Source organism: Dermacentor variabilis, unplaced genomic scaffold (assembly GCF_050947875.1).
Source record: "Dermacentor variabilis isolate Ectoservices unplaced genomic scaffold, ASM5094787v1 scaffold_12, whole genome shotgun sequence".
NCBI lineage: Eukaryota > Metazoa > Arthropoda > Arachnida > Ixodida > Ixodidae > Dermacentor > Dermacentor variabilis.
Window position 1 is genome coordinate 11,773,469 of NW_027460280.1, and position 19,089 is coordinate 11,792,557.

General features: G+C 45.2%; 1 protein-coding gene across 1 annotated transcript; it reads right to left on the minus strand.

The window, feature by feature from the left end:
• Window positions 1-2,451: 2,451 nt before the first annotated feature.
• Window positions 2,452-8,683, minus strand: LOC142566072 (uncharacterized). The gene is made up of 3 exons (XM_075676808.1): window positions 8,595-8,683; window positions 6,899-7,024; window positions 2,452-2,811 (listed from the first exon to the last, which is right to left on the minus strand). The coding sequence occupies exons 2-3, from the start codon at window positions 7,005-7,007 to the stop codon at window positions 2,525-2,527; spliced, it is 396 nt and encodes a 131-aa protein (XP_075532923.1). The 5' UTR covers window positions 7,008-7,024; window positions 8,595-8,683; the 3' UTR covers window positions 2,452-2,524.
• Window positions 8,684-19,089: the final 10,406 nt, after the last annotated feature.

Genomic DNA, 19,089 nt, shown 5'->3' on the forward strand with positions numbered 1-19,089 from the left:
TACGCGCGTTTATAGCGAATGGTGGGCATTATTCACATTTGTACTAGTAAAGGTACTCCCCTCACTTGTATAGAAAACTTACCTTGGGTTACCGCCCCCCACCCTGAAAAAAATCCTGGGTGCGTGCCTGTGCCAGCGCTAACATTCGCGAATCTGTACTTCAGGTCGGTGACCTTTTCTGGATTCAAAGTTAACCAAAGGCTGGAGTGACATTGGGGTACAAAGTTAAAGCCACGAATGCTACTCAGTAGGGTGAGGTGAGCTGGGCCTCTTTTGAAGTCAGAGATATTCAGAACGAGATTAGTTTTGAAGAAAGGCTCAGCAAAATGGATCACAATAAAAAGTAACAATTTCGCCCGAAAGGCAAGGATCGATTGCGGTAGCAAATTAGAAGATAGCTATACGAGTAAGGATAGCAGTATTGCAGGCCGTGTATATTTGGAAACGTTCGCTCAATTAACAAGCATTGTGACAGCGCACACAAGCAAACACGAACACATCACACTCGATGACCGCGGACACTAGCTGTCAAAACGCTTGCGTAAGCAAACGCGGCAGCAGCAGCGAGCGAAGTGACCTTTGTGCTGTACCACTTCAACGCAGCGGCGTTAAAACAGCAATCGCAAAGGTATGAGCCGTCTGCAGATCGTTTCCAAAATTCGGCTTGCGCGACCGCGCGCCGCCGAGCAAAGTACGCAGTTGCTGGGGGAGTAGAAGCCGCCCCCCTCTATCCGGCGCTGCCTCTCCACTCCGTGTAGCGCGCGAGATTGAGGCTCGATCGTCAGTTGCCCTTGCGCCCGGTCGCCAAATACGCACGTGCTACCGAAGGCCTAAGCGGCCCCCTCTCCCTCCCTCCCATTTCGCGCGACGAAAGGTTTGGTCTCCGCCTTCTTCCCTCGGGCGCGCCATATTGAGCCGCGATGACCGGCTCACCGTCGCAGGCTTTCACTCGCACATACAGCATATGGCCCGCGGCAACGGTGTTATCGCCCTTGGCATTCATACGTAACATCACTGCAATGGCGACCGCAAAAATGCGCCTAGAGTGTCCTTATAATTGCTATTGCAATAAAATGGGCGGCTATAGTGCACGAACATCTGCAATCTGAAAATGTGGACATGGAATGGAATAACAGTTCAAGAAGGTTGGAAACCAAGTGCGATGCAAGTGAACGCGTAAATAGGTTATCAGGATTCATTAAGACAAGCGTCAAAAAACCAAAGACGTAAATTGGATGAAAAATAGGGAAACAAAGATGTTCATGGATATTTACAGAAACGACAAGATATCAGGAAATAAAATTTGTACGATAGCAAAAATAGCAGTGCGTTGCTATTGGATACCCGAGCTGACTGTCTGAGGAGCAAAACATACAGGTGAAAATCTTCACAATAGGAGGAGGCAAGTGTCTGCAGCAGCAAACCTCTGGAGACGACTCATCACATTGTAATTGAATAACAACATATCAACCCTGCCCGCACCGTTGGGGACGTTGAACTTGCAGAATCGCTGAGTTTCCCATGGCTGAGATGATTCCCATGGCTTGAAAATATCACAGCAAAGATATTGCACTTCAATCTGTGCAAGGAAATGTATACTTCCCTGTCCTGTCAGAACATTCTAAAGCAGTGCACCATGGTCTGTACGAACTGATACTAAGAAAGGGAAAAAATAACTGAATAAGAAATGGGGGCATCGTGCATTCTGAAGACTAGGCATCTCCATCACACGAACATAGCACTGAACAGTTATGATGACTCAAGTAATCTTTAAATGACCAGAATTACAGTAGCGTGGTTGATGAGGAACACATGACTTAAAACGTGATCGACTATTCCCACCACTTAAAAAAGTCACAGCAAACATATTGCACTTGAAGCTGTGCAAGGTAGTGTACACTTCACAGCGTTGTGTGAACATCCTAATGCAGTGCACCAGGATCTGTACGAACTGACTAACAAAAAAAGAAATGAAGTATTGAATAAAAATTGGGGCATCCTGCATTCTGAAAACAAGGCATCCTCTACGCGTGAGCAATACATTGAACACTTATGGCGGCTCAATAAATCATCACTAAATAAGCAGAATTAGTGTGCTTGATGAGGGACACATGAATGAAACACAAAACACGACTATTCATTCTCATGACTTAAAAATATCATAGCAAAGATATTACACCTCAACTTGTGCAAGGTAGTGCACCCTTCACTATCCCGTCAGAGCATGCTAAAGCAGTGCGCCAAATGCGAAAACACTGTGTACTTAGATTTAGCCACACGTTAAAGAATCCCAGGTTTTGAAAATTTCCCGAGTCCCACGATACGGCGTGCCTCACAATGAAATCTTGGTTTTAGCACGTAAAACCCCATAATTTATTTGTTTTAGAACAGTGCACTATGATCTGTATGTACCGAGATTAAGAAAAGAAAGAAAAAGAGCAGTGAACAAGAAATGGGAGCATCATGCATGCCAATTGAGAGTAAGAAAATTAAAAAACAGAGCACTTAACAAAAAACGGGAGCATCATGTACGATTAACACATATTTGGAGCTTTTCCGTCAACGCTTTCGTCAGTTCCAGCTGGGCAGTCGGGTACACTTGGCTCCTCCGCCTCTCCTCAAGAAGTGCGGCCCGCTCAGTCTTTCGCAGCTCAACCTCCTGTTCCCTCAGCCTCATATTGTCCTCGTGCTGGCGTATCTGGAGGGCCAGTCTCTCCCGGCCGAGGTCATGAACGAGCGTGCGCATCTGCATTTCGTGTTCTGATCGGGCCTCCACATACGCCAGGGTACTTTCATTCTGCCCTCGTGTGCCTGCACAAATCGAACAAGAACGATAAGAAATGTTCTGAAGCGTTTCAGAACTTCACGCTTTGAAGCACAGGCAGCGCTTTTTTGAAGGCTACTAATGCAGCATTGAGTACAAGGACACACACGTGTGTCTTGTACTCGGGCACAGTATAGAGAAACATGATGTCATCTGTGTTTGTACATTACCTTACTTCAATACCAAAAATGGCACCTTTACAGCGAGAAAGGCCAGAAAAGGCTAAAAAAGAAAAGTAGAGGCGTGGTGGTGACATTGCGAACTTGTCTACCAAATTTACATCTTTAATTTCCATAACTTATGCTGTTTTTTTCTGACAACTGTAACTGAAACTCCGACTGTAAGCATAAAAAAGTCAGCGACAACCAAAGGGGATTCTTTCCGCGATGAAGCAGTGACAATTGTCATTTTGAGGAATATCAATTCATTTCTGTGATCCTTCAGTTTTCCTTGGTTATGCGGATAAATATTAGAATGAACTAATGAAACCTGCAGTAGAAGTTGATAAATGTATTCTCCTAGCGCCGTGGGGACAAAAATCAAGCAGGAAATGGAGCTTTGGGAGATGCCATCGCGTGTTTACCATTGCTTTCCATTGACACAGTGCCGTATGCGACATAAAAAATGAAAGCAGATTCGTTACTGCTGCCATGTGCGAATAGTGAGTGCTGCTATTGAATGACACAGATTTGAATTGCTGGCATGCACTTCACGTGCATTTGGACAACAGCACACTGTGCATTTGTTTTCCCCAGCAATGTTAGAGATCATGGTAGGATTTGTAGCGGCCTCACGGTCGCACAGCAGCAGCCAGACACCCTTTCCCCTTTTCAACTCTATAAAATCTTTTCGCATTGTGTGCGGGAAAGGGAAGTGGTGCGAGGGTGCGCCACCACGCCATAGAGGCTGGACGATCACACAATAAATTCAGTTTTTGCTTGTTCTTCATGGATGCACTACTCCCTTCTATCTGCTGATTTCAAGCCGTGCTCGCGTCCCGCACAATATTGGTGACCGGCACGCGATGCAGCTAGTGCTATGGACATACCTCAAGGCACCGAAATTCCGACACTCTCAGGCGTCGACATCAAACTGCCTCCGTTTTTGACTGCGGATCCTGTATTGTGGTTCATTGAGGCAGAATTACAATTGGCTGCACAGCGCATCACAGTCGATTTCACGAAATACCATTATGGGGTGAGCAGTCTGCCCCATCAATCGCTAGCGAAATTCGAGACCTGTTGCTTTCCCCACCAGCAGACAACGCTTACGAGGCGTTGAAGGCAACACTCGTTCGCAGGAACAAGCCCTCCGAAAGCCAACGGCTACAACTTCTCCATGAAGCCAACCTCGGCGACAGAACACCAAGCCAGCTGCTGCGTGATATGCAGCAATAATTGGGCATCAAAGTGGATAGTCTGGACAGCCTGCTGCTCCTAGAAATATTTCTACAGAAAATCCCCCCGAACGTCAGAATGGTCATGACTGCCTCAAATGATAACGATCTATCCAAGCTGGCCGAGTTAGCCGACAAGCTCATGGTGGTAGCTACCACATCTGTCGCGGCCGTCACAAGCGAACCGTCTCAACATGAGCAGCTTCAAGACATGAAGAACGAAACCTAGCGTCTCGTGGATTCCGTGGCTGCCCTCTATACCGCGTCACGGTCGACCAGTCAGAGTGATTTGCAGTCGCCTATCAAACGCCAAAAACGATGTTGGTACCATCACAACTTTGACAATGCTGCACGCAAACGCGTACCACCCTGCGAGCTCTCGGGAAACGCCCTAGGCAGGCACTGAGGGCGACAAGTGCTTCTGCCATGGAAGAACGTCACTCATCAGTCTTTTTCCTAGCCGGCCGCAGCAGCGGTTTCCGCTACCTCGTCGATACAAGCGCCGAAGTGAGCGTACTCCCAGCATCGCCCGCGGACCGCAAGCGCCCGAACACATCGCCTCTGCTAGCAGTCAACAACACGGTCATAGCCACGTATGGAAACCGCTCCCTAATCGTCAGTCTGGGCCTGCAGAGAACGCTACGATGGACTTTCATAGTAGCCGACGTGAAATTCGCCATTCTCGGGGCGGATTTTCTGCGCCACTTCGGACTGTTAGTCGACGTGCGTAACCGGAGGTTACAGGACCCTGTGTCAGAAAGCGATGTAAAAGGCAAGCCTTCAAAACATACACCGCTCGGCTCTACGCTGATCGAGCCAGCAGGCCCTCTTCATTTCACTCCCATACTGAGCGAATTTTCTGACCTGACACACCAGCACCAAGTGGGATAACTAATAAGACGCGACGTGTTTCCCCCCATGACCACTACTGGACCACCGGTTCACGCTCGACCACGTCTATTGTTTCCTGAGAAACTGATGGTGGCACGACAGGAATTCGACCATATGTTGGAGATGGGTATCATCCAACCTTCTTCCAGTCCCTTTCACATGGTTCCTAAGCGATCATCGGGTGACTGGCGTCCTTGCGGGGACTATCGACCGCTGAACAGTGTCACAACGCCCGACAGGTACCCCGTGCCGGATATTCACAACATACTGGCACCCGCACAACAGATGCATTGATGGCTCATGTACATTTCGTTAAGCGGGCCAACGTGCAACATTGTTGAAGGTACAATTAAAAACAAATAAATAGCCGTATCGAAAAAATAATAGAACAGCCTGATTTGTGTGTACAAACTCCCACCACCCTCTTCCTGTCGCATGCCAAATACAACACCCCTTTCTGAACGCATCAGAAGCCACATCGGGCCAGCAACCACTGTTCAGCTCACCCAAAAATGTATAGTGGGAGTTTTAGCGTGGTCCAACTCCAATGCTGCCTGTTCAAATACATGTCAAACGCAGAAACGCTTATTGAAATCATGTATTACAATCGGCCACTGGGGCAATTTCAATGAAATTCGTTGCATCTGAGAGAAAAAAAAATGTCTAGTGACTGTTGAAAGCGAAACTATGATTTAAGGCGTGAATTATTTCTTTTTTTTGAGAACTCGGTAAGTTTGCAAAAAAATGAAATCACGAAGTTTACGTTTGTAGGTCTGCACCAAGAACAGATAAGCAGTCTGTAAGCTACACACAATACAGCATTCAAAACAAATTCTACATCAATTTATATTGTGCGTGGATTTGCTACTCTGTTCACAAGAGTATTGCGGAAGTCCTACTCTATCATTGGCGGCCTATTTCAGAACCATGCATACTACGTCAACTATGTCCGCTGTAAGTGTACGGTTAGAGGCAATTCACAGAATTATGTCGTTTTTCCTTACTTAGTTACATAGCTGTAAACTTCACAGTAACCTTTGCAGAAAATTTTGAATTTAAACCATCTTTATTTTAAAAATTGACAGCGCAAATAACAAATTCCCTACCAACAGTCATTAGATTTAACCTTTTATTTGAGATGCAACAAATTTCATCAAATTCAGTGCAATGGTTGCAAATAAAAATTATATCTCATTTTCTGTGGATTTATACCGAATCTATTGAGCTACACCGTCCTCTTAAGGTCGCAAAAGATAACTACCTGGTGGTATTATGTTTCTTGCTTGCTGCATGGTTCGGTCGTTCTCGCCTTCCTATTTTTTGTGTAAGAGCTTCTTCTTGCACAGCATGCGGAAAACCAAGCAGTCATGTCATGGAAGCGGCCCAATCCTCAATGCATTCACACTAATTTTCAGAATGGTCCACTCATACATGAATAACACTTCGAACTTGCTACAATGAAAGTGAAAGAAAGCACCACGCAGTTCGCACCTGGTGTAACACTGTACGACCACAAGATCGACCATGGTCGGAATGTACAACTATCTGCAAATAAGTGCTGAACTGCGCAATTCACGAGCCTACGCTATGCGCCAATCCAACTGACGAGTTTGCAGTGACCACCGGAACCGAAGACTGAGGCAACAACAGTGCGCAAAAGAAACATGAGCGTAACATGAAGCCTTCCACTGCATTGCCGCGTTGCTGCTCCCAGACTTAGTCAGTAAGGCAGACAAGCGCTTGTGACACCAGGTTCTTTGTGAAGAAATTGGAGCTTCCTCATTTACCTCTCAGTGGCGTCCTTCGTGCACGAGGGGTCGCTGGTACAGGGGCAGCAGGTGGCAATGGTCTATTGCTGCTGCTGTTGCCATGCACGTCCCCACGCCAGGTGACCATTTCATTCGCAGGAAGCTCTTAAAATGCAAAATTTAATATTGCCTGGGTGTGCATTTAGGAGTTCTGTAACACCAAGCAGTACTGACACTAACTGCAGTAAAGCAGTGCTGAAAATTGGCTTATCACTTGAGTTCCAGACATGCAGTATTCACTAGACTAATGCAGCTTTGCTGAATTGTACATACTACAAAGAGTATGACCATATAGGTGTGACAATACTTTTATGGGCAAGGGGACAGTTATGTGACATAGACCAATAGTGTGTTTAAAACCTACCGCCATTACCAATTGGGTCTCACTTGATAATGATGATTATTTATGTAAGTGCTGACAGAAGGCGTTAGGAATGTGTTAAGTAGGCAGTTGGCAGCATCCAATCAGTCATATTATTGAAGCATAAAATGCTGTCCTTACTATTACTGGATGCACTGCTAGTACCATAACGTATACAGCTTGTCTACGGTGCAAGAGGGAAATGAATGAATGAATGTGTGGTTTTTACTGGCGCAAGGGCCAGGTGTGGCCAAAGAGTGTCATGCCAGTGTGAGTGATTTCACACCAGAGTGTTGCATTCTATGAAGTTGATGTCACCTGGCTGTAAAGGGGCCTAAAAATAGTCGCTCTAAAGGCCGTAAAATCTACGTGTAGTAGCTGTAGTAATTGTTATGGCGATGGCTAATGACGTGTACTATGAGCCTTAAAATGCATTACGAAAATAATATGATATACAAAACACGTCAAAATCAAGGACTGGCCACAGCACTACGGCCTCACCAGAGCCCTTCAGACACAAGCTCCTGGAGGCATGTTTTATACAATACTGCTATCACAGCGGCATCCTCCGAAGAGAGGGAGTGCTACGAATGGTATGGGGCTAATAACATGTAGGACAACATCATTGAAGAAACCGAGGACTGCTTTGGCGTTAAAAAACATAGCCGGGAGAAGTGGGATACAATAGCGCTATACCAGAGGGCCAGAGGAAAATGTTTCTTTCTCTCAGCTTCGGCTTCCTGACACCCGAGAAGGATATGGAGGACGATCACCCTCTCTCCGCATCAACCACAGGTTGAAGGTTCATTTCCAGAAAGTAGAAAATTATGGGTGCCAAATATGTGTCCTATTCTGAGACGACAAAATAGGACATCTGTTTGCCATGTTTTTGTTGCAAAGGGCGAAAAACCTAATTGTGGCTTTATTACCTGCAGTTTATTATTTGTTTCTGTGTCTCACATGCGTTTCCAGTGATTTCGCAGTTTCTTTCGCAAGAAAGGCTTCATATCTGGGACAGGGACAGCAGTGGTAGGATTAACAGCATGGTGATGCAATTGATGTGACCATCTTGTCCGCCAGAACATTACCATCGATTCCCCTATGGCCGGGTACACAGTATATAATGATATAATGGTTAACAAGATAAGCTTTACACAGCTAGGAATAGAGCTGAATAAGTACGGGATTTTTATGCTTCCAGATTGACATCAAGGCTTTCACGACACTTAGGGAGTCTGTATATACAACCGCTTTTTGGAGTTTTGATTTCCTTATTTACGGTGCAAGAGGGAGTGAAACGAATAAGATAGTTACCTTGCAATTGCACACGCGCGTCATAACCACCTGTGCCCACTGGTGACCTGTGTGGGGTTTTGGCTTGTGACGTCACTGGGACTAGCCGGCTGCCCTTCAGGTGTAAAAAAATGGAGTATAAGATTTCCACATGCATCAGGTAATTGACAAATCTGCAGAGTACAATCAAACTTTCTATATGGCTTCCATAATTCAGAAATAGAATCGATGTTATTTGTTCCTGTTGTTTAGTGTTTTAACATGTTAGTGTTATCTGCATGCTTAAGGGTTTAAAATTGTTTTCAGATATTTCAGAAGTCCTAAATCTGCCACTGAGTCCAGCAGTTTTCTGTTACTGACTGACAACTAATAATTGCAGTGTCCGGCAATATTCTTCCATTTATGCAGGCCTACCGTATTTATTTAAATATAGGCCACCATTTATTTTCTGGAATGTTATCCAAAATCACCTATCGCCTCATACTAATTGCAAAAAATGTCGATCTATATTCGTGAAAAAGCTAACAATATTCATGAGCTAATGGCGTTCCTTCGACGCGCAGGCCATAAAGTCAGCCTGGAGATTATCCACACTGGCTTCATAAAATGCTGCTATCCAACGAACTCGATGGCAATGAGTACGTTATTTGGGGTGCTGAGGATGCCTGCGAACTATGCAATGAGGATGACTTCTCTGACAGTGCCAACAAGGATGCAGTTTAGGCAATCGACTACCAAGATTTAGTAGCCGAACTTACAGTAAAGGAAGGGGTGTCATGCTCGAAGTTCTTAGTTATTCTAAAAAATATGAGTTCTCTTTGGTCAATTTATTATTTATTTACAGCGAAATCAATATATAGGAGTCAACCTATATACAGGTAAAGACGGTACTTGCATGAGCTCTGTATTGAACTACAATAAAGGATAAGAAAGTTTGTGGGGAATATCCCTGAGGACTAAAAACATGCACAATATTTTTGCAAACGTGTTTTAGGATTACTATTATTTAAAAAAATTTTATTAGCGGATTTCAATAACCCTGCTCACAATGACATCTCATTCAGACTGAGTTTCAAAACAAAATCATCATTAAGTGAAAGTTAGCTCAACCCACATTGCTTTAACGCAACATGGAACAAATTTACATTTTAAGAAATATGAGAAAACAACACTGGTATACCAAGACAATGCACAGGCTTGCATATTACTATAATATGCACACTGTCACATTTCATGGTCTAACTCCTGGAAATATTTTATCCTCATCGTATGGTGCCTTCAACCATACATATTCTACAACCATTTCCTTCCATCTGTAGCAATGTATACAAGCAAGCTAAATGCTAGAGGGTTAAAATCTTTCAAACTTGAAGCAGGGATTTCCTTGAGCTGTTTCTTTGCCTTGTCATACTTCTTCACATTGGCAAACTTTTAGGGACTATGTACATACATGGTACACTCAATCTTCATTTTGGCTTGCATTAATGCCCAACAAACCATCACTTTATAAAAACAAGCTTGCCAGCGAGCTGCTCATAACGAAGGCAATTTACTAATGCCCCTTGGGCATTGGCGAGATCTGCTTCTTACATAATGCGAGTCTTGACGCGCTGCAGTGCCATGTTAGTGTTCACATCTAAATTGGCTGACAACAAAATGAAAATACAAGGGCTTTATGAAGTTTATGCGTTTAACTTGTGTTGTGCTCTGCGTTGCCATCACAAAAGTTCATGCAGTGAGTCAGCAACAAAATCACGAAAACATGATAGTCCAGCAACACATTTTATTTAAAAAGTGGGGAGACAGCATCATAGTGGCACCCTGCTCCTTTTCTCTCCAGTCAAAATCACCCTATGGACCTTTGGTACGAACTGAACCGCTGTAAGACAGTCAAGAGCTTCGTGTGCACTTCTTTGTACAACTCACCTTTTTTGCTGTTGAAAGTGAGTTTGAAGAGGAGATGGAACCAAAGAATGAATATCAAGTTACTTGCAAAATTGGCCAATAATGCAGAAACAATTGATCAAAAGTTGTTAGACGCGCATGGAAATGACGCCCTAAAGTAAAGGACTGTGTTAAAGTGGGTCCAGTATTTTGGGGGGAAGGCCTTGAAGGACTTCAAGGACGATGCAAGATATGGATTCCACTCCACCTAGTGCGAAATGGCAACATTGGTTCTGTACCTTCTCTTGCGTTCCGTGACTGCCGAATGACTGATAGAATGATGGCAAAAGCAATTGTTTTTGGTAAAGTTGTATGTTTAACAGATTATGACAGCGTTTGGAAAAGACATGTTTGCAACAAGATGGTGTCGAAACCGATAACTCCTGTGCAAAAGTTTGAGCAAGAACAATGTGGCATCGATTGGAAGGGTTAAGTTTACAGAATACATTTTTCTAAAGAGTGGTAATCGGCAAAGAGACAAATTTACAAGTACACCAAACTGAAGTCGCACAGAAAAAGGTTAAATAAAAGTCGTGCTCATTGTGTTTCCAGATTGCCATGTAATGGTGCACCACGAATTTTTATGTTATGGCCAAACAATCAATGCAGCTTTCTACATGTAGGCCCTGAAGCATCTGAAAAGTTTGTGTGATAGCAAAAGAACCTTAGAGCCAGAAATAGCACAAAGCACCTAAAAAGAACGTTCACAATGGTCAAATGCTGTCCATCCAGCCCATTCAATACACTGGCTGAAGTACCACTGCTGAACAGTTTGGTGAGTACGCAGTATGAGCAAATGCACTGTTCTGTGGAAATCAGCAATGTGGGGGAAGTTTCATGAAAGCAAAGAATTATGTTATCCACCTGAAAGTATCCTAGAGTTACTAGGAAACCCATTTTTTATTAATAAAGAAAGCTGCACAGTTCCAAGAAAATTCATCCTGGCCTAATTGGGATTGAATATTGGACTAATACAGTTTCTCCACCGAGTGAGCTAATCAGCGGTCAGCATGAGGTAGAACTAACTGACAATTCAAAGCACCAGAATACTGATAGAGTAAATGAGTTCTGCGGAAATTTAGAAAGTGGCAGCCATTATATGAGCACATTAACAATGTCCTTAAGACAACAGGTAACAGGATACTTGAGGAATCGAGTACAAGAGGTACTATTTTACTGAGCTTTTATCATATCCACTGAGAATAAGGTCCCTTTACATACGACAACATTGCTCAGGCGACGCAGGCTATTCACTTGAGGACCACTTGCCTGGGTCGTCGGGCTCATCTTGTGACTCCAGTTGTGCTGACATCTGCTGCACATCGCTGTTCTCCCCTACAGATAGAAACGAGCATAAATTTTCGTGAAATTTAAAACATAAAACCAGTAGCGCTGCTAACACTTAGGCAAAGTTCCTTGCACTGGTTCCCAACAGTTTAATCATAGAGAGGTGCGTGTGGTGCCTAAAGAAATCGCGAGAGAAAACTGTACTTCCAAGAAGAAGCAGCAGCACAGTTGTACAAGATTTACACATATTTAAATGCAGTCCCATAATAAATAACAGGCTTGAGGCGTTATTATGGTAATTACGGTAATTACTTCGCTCTCATGATTAAAAACTGCAGATAAAAGGAACAAATAAAAGGAACATGGTATGCATACTATAATGCAAGCTTTCAGGAAGCCATATAGTGGCGTATCTTAGGTGTGAAATGAATAAAGATAGCTATACATATGGTACGGCACAAGGGCACGCAGCATTGTATTTAGCAATCGAGTTGAGTGCTAACATCTCAACTCATGCACGCCACCCGCCCCAAAGAAGAAGAATAAACGAAAAAGTGAAGTAACATTTTTGGTTAATAAGCTTGTCGTAAGAAGCTGAAAAGAAGGTCTACCAGGCAACTCTTTCGCATAATTGCGCAGCCTCTTGCGTGCGGGTCTTAAGGGGTAGCGATGTGTGGAAGAAGGCACTCACATCCGCAGAAAAGCCGTGGTCTCCGCAGGGCTGAAGCTGCGTGGCGATGGGGTCAACCGGCAGCCAGGAAAAGACCATGAAAGACAATCAGACCAAGAAGACCTTCATAACATAAAAGCGATGCTCGTAAACGATTGTCACAGTTGTACTGCCTCCCCACCCACTGTATGCCGATTAAGCGGCCGCACACCATTGAATATCGACGAATTGTTACAATAGCAAGTAGCTGTACTCAATCTGTGCTTCACCAACATGCATTACGGATAGGGTTCCTGCCAAGGAGAGCGAAGAAACCAGGAGTGAAGATTTGCGGTCGCGATTTAGGTAGATGCCACTTTAGCAGTCACACACCAATGAATAATGATGCGTTGTAACAGTAGTTCTTCTTAACCTATGCTTAACTCGTATGCCTGATAAAATGTACGGTTCCTGCGAAGGAAAGCGATGCATCCGGGAGGGAATTGTGGGGTTGGAGTCTTGGTTAGGTGCCAATTAAGCGGCCGCGGACCAATGAATATTGATGCGTTGTTACAATAGTTGTTAAACTATGCTTCACCAGCATGCCTGACGCGTGGCGTTCTTCCCAAGGAGAGCGAAGCGATCCGCAGCGAAGCTTGGGGGTGGGGGTTAAGGTAGATGCCACTTTAATAGCCGAAGACCAATGAGTAATCACACGTTTTTTACAGTAGTTGCTTTTAACCTATGCTTCTCCAGCATGCCTGACGCTTAGGGTTCTTGCCAAGAAGAGCGAAGCGAACCGCAGGGAAGCTTGTGGGCGGGGGCTTAGGTAGATCCCGCTTTAGTAGCCGAAGACCAATGAATAATTACACGTTTTCACAGTAGCTGCTTTTTACCTTTGCTTCTCCAGCATGCCTGACGCGTAGGGTTCTTGCCAGGGAGAGCGAAGCGGCCGGCAGGGAAGCTTGTGGGCGGGGGCTTAGGTAGATGCCGCTTTAGCAGCCGAACACCAATGAATAATCACATGTTTTTACAGTAGTTTAATTTTACCTACGCTTCTCCAGCATGCCTGACGCGTAGCGTTCTTCCCAAGGAGAGCGAAGCGATCCGCAGCGAAGCTTGGGGGTGGGGGTTTAGGTAGATGCCGCTTGAGCAGCCGAAGACCAATGAACAATCTCACGTTTTTACAGTAGTTGCTTTTTACCTACGCTTCTCCGGCATGGTTGCCGCGTACGGTTCTTGCCAAGGAGAGCGAAGCGACACGCAGGGAAGCTTGTGGGTGGGGCTTAGGTATATGGCGATTTAGCTGACACAGACCAATGAATAATCACACGTTTTTACAGTAATTTCTTTTTACCTATGCTTCTCCGGCATGCCTGACGCGTAGGGTTCTTGCCGAGGTGAGCGAAGCGACCCGCAGAGAAGCTTGTGGGAGGACGCTTAGGTAGATGCCGCTTTAGCAGCGGAAGACCAATGAATAATCACACGTTTTTACAGTAGTTGGATTTTACCTATGCTTCTCCAGCATGCCTGACGCGTAGGATTCTTGCCAAGGAGAGCCAAGCGACCCGGAGGCAAGCTTGTTGGCGGGGGCTTAGGTAGATGCCGATTTACCTGCCACAGACCAATGAATAATCACACGTTTATACAGTAGTTGCTTTTTACCTATGCTTCTCCAGCATGCCTGACGCGTAGGGTTCTTGCCCAAGAGAGCGAATCGACCCTCAGGGAAGCTTGTGGGCGGGGGCTTAGGTAGATGCCGATATAGCTGCCACAGACCAATTAATATTGCACTTTTTACAGTAGTTGCTCTTTCCTTTGCATCACCAGCATGCGTGACACGGATAGGACTCCTGCCAAGGGCCCCGAAGGAACCCGGAGTGAAGTGCGGAGGTGGGGTCTTAGGTAGATGCCACTTCAGCAGCCGTTGACCACCCAATAATACCACGCTGTTACAGTAGTTGTTCTGAACCTATGCTTCATCTGCATGCCTGATGCGTAGGGTTATTGTCCAGGAGAGCTAAGCAGCCAGCAGTGAAGCTTATGGGTGCGGGCTTAGGCAGATCCCGCTTTAGCAGCCGAAGACCAATAAATAATTACACGTTTTTACAGTAGTTGCTTTTTACCTATGCTTCTCCAGCATGCCTCACGGCTAGCGTCCCTGCCATGGAAAGCGAAGCATCCTAAAGTGAAGTGCGAGGGTAGAGTCTTAAGCAGGTGCCATTTTGGCGGCCGCAGACCAATGAAAAATGACACGTCATAGCAGTTGCTATTTCCCTATGCTTCTCCAGCATGCATCACGTGTAGGTTCTTCCTACCAAGGAAAGCGAAGGATCCCGGAAGGAAGTGCGGGGGTGGACTAGGTAAGTGCCACTTTAGCGGCCGCAGAAGAATAATGACGCGTTGTTACTGTAGTTGTTCTTAACCTATGCTTCGCCAGCGTGCCTGAAGCGTAGTGTTCTTGCCAAGGAGCGCGAAGCGGCCCGCAGTGAAGCGTGTGGGTAGGGCTTAGATACCGCTTCAGACCAATCTATAGTGACACGTTTATACAGCAGTTTATCCTCACCTATGCTTGACCAGCGTTCCGGCGTTAGTAACGCCGTAAGAGCTAAAAAGAACGCCTTGGGAGCTATGCAAAGGGGAAGGCAGCTGGGGAGGATCAGGAAACAGCAGATTTGTTGAAGGATGGTGGGAACACTGTCCTAGAAAGATTGGCCGCCCTATATACACAATGCCTCATGACCTCGAACGTACCGAAATCTTAGAAGAACGCTAACATAATCCTAATCCATAAGAAAGGGGACGCCAAAGACTTGAAAAATTATAGACCGTTCAGCTTACTGTCCGTTGCCTACAAAGTATTTACTAAGGTAATGGCAAATAGAATCAGGAATACCTTAGACTTCTGTCAACCAAAGGACCAGGCACGATTCCGTAAAGGCTACTCAACAATAGACCATATTCACACTGTCAATCAGGTGATAGAGAAATGTGCGGAATATAACCAACCCTTATATATAGCCTTCATTGATTACGAAAAAGCATTTGATTCAGTCGAAACCTCCGCAGTCATGAAGGCACTACGGAATCAGGGTGTAGATGAGCCATATGTAAAGATACTGGAACATATTTATGGCGGTTCCAAAGCCACCGTCATCATCATCATCATCATCATCATCATCATCATCATCATCATCAGCCTGGTTGCGCCCACTGCAGGGCAAAGGCCTCTCCCATGCTTCTCCAACAACCCCGGTCATGTACTAATTGTGGCCATGCCGTCCCTGCAAACTTCTTAATCTCATCCGCCCACCTAACTTTCTGCCGCCCCCTGCTACGCTTCCCTTCCCTTGGGATCCAGTCCGTAACCCTTCGTGACCATCGGTTATCTTCCCTCCTCATTACATGTCCTGCCCATGCCCATTTCTTTTTCTTGATTTCAACTAAGATGTCATTAACTCGCGTTTGTTCCCTCACCCAATCTGCTCTTTTCTTATCCCTTAACGTTACACCTATCATTCTTCTTTCCATAGCTCGTTGTGTCGTCCTCAATTTGAGTAGAACCCTTTTCGTAAGCCTCCAGGTTTCTGCCCCGTAGGTGAGTACTGGTAAGACACAGCTATTATATACTTTTCTCTTGAGGGATAATGGCAACCTGCTGTTCATGATTTGGGAATGCCTGCCAAACGCACCCCAGCCCATTCTTATTCTTCTGATTATTTCCGTCTCATGATCCGGATCCGCCGTCACTACCTGCCCTAAGTAGATGTATTCCCTTACGACTTCCACTGCCTCGCTGCCTATTGTAAATTGCTGTTCTCTCCCGAGACTGTTAAGCATTACTTTAGTTTTCTGCAGATTAATTTTTAGACCCACTCTTCTGCTTTGCCTCTCCAGGTCAGTGAGCATGCATTGCAATTGGTCCCCTGAGTTACTAAGCAAGGCAATATCATCAGCGAATCGCAAGTTACTAAGGTATTCTCCATTAACTTTTATCCCCAATTCTTCCCAATCCAGGTCTCTGAATACCTCCTGTAAACACGCTGTGAATAGCATTGGAGATATCGTATCTCCCTGCCTGACGCCTTTCTTTATTGGGATTTTGTTGCTTGCTTTATGGAGGACTACGGTGGCTGTGGAGCCGCTATAGATATCTTCCAGTATTTTTACATATGGCTCATCTACACCCTGATTCCGTAATGCCTCCATGACTGCTGAGGTTTCGACTGAATCAAACGCTTTCTCGTAATCAATGAAAGCTATATATAAGGGTTGGTTATATTCTGTGCATTTCTCTATCACTTGATTGATAGTGTGAATATGGTCTATTGTTGAGTAGCCTTTACGGAATCCTGCCTGGTCCTTTGGTTGACAGAAGTCTAAGGTGTTCCTGATTCTATTTGCAGTTACCTTAGTAAATACTTTGTAGACAACGGACAGTCAGCTGATCGGTCTATAATTTTTCAAGTCTTCGGCGTCCCCTTTCTTATGGATTAGGATTATTATTATTATCATCATTATTATTATTATTAGTAGTAGTAGTAGTAGTAGTATTAGGATTATTATTAGGATTAGGATTACAGCCACCGTAGCCCTCCACAAAGAAAGCAACAAATTCCCAATAAAGAAAGGCGTCAGGCAGGGAGATACGATCTCTCCAATGCTATTCACAGCATGTTTACAGGAGGAATCCAGAGACCTGGAGTGGGAAGAATTGGGGATAAAAGTTGATGGAGAATACCTTAGCAACTTGCGATTCGCTGATGATATTGCCTTGCTTAGTAACTCAGGAGACCAATTGCAATGCACGCTCACTGACCTGGAGAGGCAAAGCAGAAGGGTGGGTCTCAAAATTAATCTACAGAAAACTAAAGTAATGTTTAACAGTCTCGGAAGAGAACAACAGTTTACGATAGGTAGCGAGGCACTGGAAGTGGTAAGGGAATACATCTACTTAGGGCAGGTAGTGACCACGGATCCGGATTATGAGACTGAAATAACGAGAAGAATAAGAATGGGCTGGGGTGCGTTTGGCAGGCATTCTCAAATTATGAACAGCAGGTTGCCACTATCCCTCAAGAGGAAAGTATATAACAGCTGTGTGCTACCAGTACTCACGTATGGGGCAGAAACCTGGAGGCTTACGAAAAGGGTTCTGTTGAAATTGAGGACGACGCAACGAGCTATGGAAAGAAGAATGATAGGTGTAAGGTTAAGGGATAAGAAAAGAGCAGATTGGGTGAGGGAACAAACGCGGGTAAATGACATCTTAGTTGAAATCAAGAAAAAGAAATGGGCATGGGCCGGGCATGTAATGAGGAGGAAAGATAACCGAGGGTCATTAAGGGTTACGGACTGGATTCCAAGGGAAGGGAAGCGTAGTAGGGGGCGGCAGAGAGTTAGGTGGGCGGATGACATTAAGACGTTTGCAGGGACAACATGGCCACACTTAGTACACGACTGGGGTAGTTGGAGAAGTATGGGAGAGGCCTTTGCCCTGCAGTGGGCGTAACTAGGCTGCTGCTGCTGATGATGATGATTATGCTTGACCAGCATGCCTGACGCGTAGGATTTCTGCCAAGGAAAGCGAAGCATCCCAGAGTGAAGTGCGAGGGTGGAGTCTTAGGTAGGTGTCGCTTTAGCTGCCGCAGACCTATCAATAATTAGATGTTTTTACAGTAGTTGCTCTGCACCTATTCTTGTCGAGCATGCCCGACGCGTAGGTTTCCTGTCAAGGAGTGCGAAGGAACCGGAAGTGAAGCTTGTGGATGCGGGCTTAGGTAGATGCCGCTTTTGCAACCCCAGAGCAATGAATAATGACACGGTTTTACAGTAGTACTCTTTACATATGCTTATCAGCATGCCTGACGCGTAGGGTTCCAGCCAAAGGGAGCGAAGCAACCCGTAGGGATGGTGGGGGGGTTAGGTAGATACCTCTTTACCGTCTGCAGACCAATGAATATTGACACGTTATACTAGTTGTTTACCTATGCTCTAGCAACATGCCTGACGCGCAAAGTACGTTGAAGGGACAGCGGAGCGTCCTGAGTGGAGTGCGTGGGTGAGATTTTAGGTAGATGCGGCTTTTACGGCCGCGCACCGATGAAAAAATTACACGTGACAGTAGTTGTTCTTAACCTATGCTTCAAAAGCGTGCTTTACACGTAGACGTCCTGTTAAGGATAGCAATGTGTCCCGGAGTGAAGTTTGGGCGTGGGATCCTAGATAGATGGCGCTTTAGCAGCCACAGAGCAATGAATGACGAAACGTTCTTACAGTAATTTATTGCGTATGTTTCGCCAGCGTGCCTAATTTGTAGGGCTCCTGCCATGGAGGACGAAACAACCTGACGGGAAGCGCTGGGGTGGGGATATAGGTGAATGCTCGTTAAACCACAGACCAATGAATAATGATACGTTGTTACAGTAGCTGTTCTTTGACCAATGAATAATGATACGTTGTTACAGTAGCTGGTCTTTACCTGAGCTTCACCAATATGCTGACCTGTAGGGTTTGCGACGAAGAGCGATGCCATCCGCAGTGAATATCGGTGGGTGTGGGAGCTTATCTACAGCTTTAGAGGCCGCCGCCCTATGAATCCTGACACGTGGTTTTATACGAGTCTTTTACTTAAGC

What these genes read in the sequence shown, in the direction of transcription:
- LOC142566072 (XM_075676808.1), bottom strand. Translation starts at nt 7,007, where the DNA reads ATGGTCACCTGGCGTGGGGACGTGCATGGCAACAGCAGCAGCAATAGA. An exon ending in ACGAAGGACGCCACTGAGAG is followed by an intron (nt 2,812 to 6,898) that starts GTAAATGAGGAA and finishes CGATTTGTGCAG; the next exon opens with GCACACGAGGGCAGAATGAA.